Source organism: Triticum urartu, chromosome 3, assembly GCF_003073215.2.
Source record: "Triticum urartu cultivar G1812 chromosome 3, Tu2.1, whole genome shotgun sequence".
Taxonomy (NCBI): domain Eukaryota; kingdom Viridiplantae; phylum Streptophyta; class Magnoliopsida; order Poales; family Poaceae; genus Triticum; species Triticum urartu.
Window position 1 is genome coordinate 89,752,290 of NC_053024.1, and position 3,079 is coordinate 89,755,368.

The window sequence follows — 3,079 nt, forward strand, 5'->3', positions numbered from 1 at the left end:
CCTGCCCGTTTTGCGCTCCGCACCTCGTGCTTCTGCGTTATTGTGGACCAGTCCTGGCGGGGGAAGGGGGCAGGGGTGTGGGTGGAAATACGGCGCGGTGCGTGCGTCGGTGCGTAAAGCCGGGCGCCGTGACCGTTGACCGCCGGTGACCGGTGGCAGGCACCGCCCGCCCGCCCGCCCGCCTGGTCTGTCTATAACCAACCTGCCGCCTCCCCGGGCCGCACAAAGCTGGACCAGAGGCAGCATTCGCAGCAGCAGAAGACGACGACGCCGACGCGCGCGGAGCTCGAGAGAGGCTGACGACGAGGACGACGACGCCGGTGGCCATGTCGGCGGAGACGGAGCGGAGCTCCACGGAGTCGTCCGCGGCGTCCGGGCTCGACTTCGAGGACACCGCGCTCACGCTCACCCTGCGCCTGCCCGGCGACCCCGACCGCAAGCGCGGCGCCTCCTCCTCCTCCTGCTGCTCCCTCGCCGACCGCTCCTCCCTCCTCGCCGAGGCTCCGCCGGCCCCCAAGTACGCGCCACCCTCCCTCCCTCCCTCCCCCTCCGCTGTCTCTTCCCCGTAAAAAAACGCTTTCTTTCTTGCGGCGAGCTGCGCGGGAGTTCGTTGGGCTGGGATTGACCTGACCCGGGGTTTCCCTTGTCTTTGTTTGGCTTTCTCAGGGCGCGGGTGGTGGGCTGGCCGCCGGTGAGGTCGTTCCGCAAGAACGCGCTCGAGAACGTCGCCGCCGGGTCCACCAGGGCGGCCTGCGCGCCGGCCAAGTTCGTCAAGGTGGCCGTCGACGGCGCGCCCTACCTGCGCAAGGTGAACCTGCGGGACTATGCCGGCTACGACCAGCTCCTCCGCGCGCTCCAGGGCAAGTTCTGCTCCCACTTCACCATCAGTGAGTCCCTGCCTCAATCGACCCTCCCCGCCTCCGGCCCCTGCTCATGCTTGCCGGCTTCATACTCTGACTTCTGAGCTGACGAGAAGCATCTGTATTGGGTGTGCGCAGGGAAGTTCGCGAATGACGAGATGAAGCTGGTGGACGCGGTGAACGGGACGGAGTACGTGCCCACCTACGAGGACAAGGACGGCGACTGGATGCTCGTCGGCGACGTCCCCTGGAAGTGAGCTTCTTGCGCCATCCTCCTCTCCATTAACCTTGATTTCGTTTCTTTACTTATGCAAAGTTTGTGTCCTGTTGCCAATTTCTGCTATGTGCTTGGATGATTGTTTGGACTGGGTTCATTAATTTGTTTGTCAGGCTCTTGGACTGATCAAATTGGATATCCTTGATCTGGGTGAATTGACCAAATCATGTAGTACTTTTACAAGTGATTTTGTTAAGATTAGATTGCTTGCTTGCTTGATTGGTTGATTGAGATCTGCAACGGACATGGTTGTCCTGGACTGATGCTTTACGATTTGGTTAGGAAACACCAAGGTTGCTTTGCTTGCGGTTTAGAGCAAGAGATTGATTTTTCATACATAATAATTAGATCCCCAGGAGATGTTGTTGGTTGTTGGCACTAACACAGTGCATTGCGTGGGTCTGTAGCATGAGATTTGAACAGATTAATTGCTTCCTTGATTCCGTCTGCATTTATCTAAAAATGATGTTATTGTAGCTTGTAAGAATATGGCAGACCTGAGCAAAGTGTTTTGGGAACCAACTGAATACCATTTTATTTAAAAAATTAACATAAGTGTCCTTTTATCCCCTGAAGTTAATCTGAAATTCACCTAGTGGAGCATGGATAATCGAAGCAAACGAATATACTCTGCCTGATTTACTTGCATCTCTATTTTTGAGCTCATGTCACATCCAGAGGAATTGGCCCTGTGGGTCAGTTATAAGAATTGGATGTCTGGTTCTTTCTCGGTTATTCTTGCGCCTTGTAGTGCATTACTACTATTTATATTCACATTCTACCCTGGCACATTAAGCAAACTTTGATGTCCAACCTCTTTCCAGTAACAGGGCAAACAATGATGCCTATCCATCAGCGTATGTCTAGCTAAAAAAGAATCCGCTTTGTAACTTTGTTAAGATATAGGCAACTAGGGATAAGGTTTCCTTTCTAGTTTTGTTCTCCACTAGTGTAATTCACTGTGACCCTTCAATAGTTTCTTGATCCTTCTAGGAAGTGTGGTTACTGCTCTGTGTGGGTTGTGGATAGTTTGGCGGTCTGGCCCTTGTCGAACTCCTTGTTATCTTTTATCTCGGTTGGATCGCAACGAACCACTCGAAACCGAGGATGACGAGAAGTGTTCTTGCCGGACTTTTGTTACACCGACACATTCCTAACTTCCTAACCTCTGGTATGCTTACTCAGGATGTTTGAGGAAGCCTGCCAACGCGTCCGCCTGATGAAGAACTCCGAGGCCGTGAACATAGGTATGCGCATGCTCGGTCGCTTTCGACACGATTTTCATGCTCCGCACCTGTCGTCTCACGCCGTACGTGCACGATCAGCCATGTTGATTCGCTGAACTCATTTCTGTTGCTCGCAGCACCCAGAGCTGCCCGGTGAGGCATGCTACGGATGGTGCTGCCTGAAAGGAGGAGGAGGCTTTGCTCTGCCGAGGAGATAGGAATGTGTACAGCTATCGGTTACTTACTGCTTTGGGTTTACTTGATGCTCTTGGGTCGTGAAAAGTTGTTGGTTTCATTACTCGTCTGTAGCAGCACCACTATAGTCTCTACTACTACCACATATAGAAGATGGTGATGGTGAAAGAAAGTACTGGGAGCTTGAAATATACACCTTTTTACATATAGTTTGTTGGTTTGTTTGTTTGTCTCTTGATGAATAAGACCAAACTTGCATTACTCAGTGTTCTCTGCGCACCGTCGCGAGCGAGGTTACCTGTGACACCACAGGTGTTGCCTTTGGCTTTGCCTTGGTAAATCTGAGTTTTTTTGTGTGTGTGTCAAGTGATGGTTTTTGTTTGAAGTTCATTTTATGCTAGACTGTAAGAAATGTGTCCACCTTGTTCATATATTGCTAATTTGGATGTATGGTGCATATCTGAGCTTTATCAGTGGAGTGAACATGCTGTAACCCCATGCCACTGTGCTGCCAAATGGAA

The 3,079-nt window shown here is 51.8% G+C and overlaps 1 protein-coding gene across 1 annotated transcript; it reads left to right on the forward strand.

Moving 5' to 3' along the window:
• The first annotated feature begins 203 nt into the window (after positions 1–203).
• On the forward strand, positions 204–2,819 carry LOC125543037 (auxin-responsive protein IAA1-like). Its single transcript, XM_048706279.1, has 5 exons — positions 204–517; positions 667–887; positions 999–1,113; positions 2,323–2,384; positions 2,501–2,819. Exons 1-5 carry the CDS (start codon positions 327–329, stop codon positions 2,518–2,520), a joined length of 609 nt encoding a protein of 202 aa, XP_048562236.1. The 5' UTR covers positions 204–326; the 3' UTR covers positions 2,521–2,819.
• The last annotated feature ends 260 nt before the right edge of the window (positions 2,820–3,079 follow it).

Bases quoted from the DNA above. Each gene is read 5' to 3' on its own strand.
- LOC125543037 (XM_048706279.1), top strand. From the start codon at position 327: ATGTCGGCGGAGACGGAGCGGAGCTCCACGGAGTCGTCCGCGGCGTCC. The intron at 518-666 runs GTACGCGCCACC...TGGCTTTCTCAG, and splicing joins GAGGCTCCGCCGGCCCCCAA to GGCGCGGGTGGTGGGCTGGC. The intron at 2,385-2,500 runs GTATGCGCATGC...TGTTGCTCGCAG, and splicing joins CTCCGAGGCCGTGAACATAG to CACCCAGAGCTGCCCGGTGA.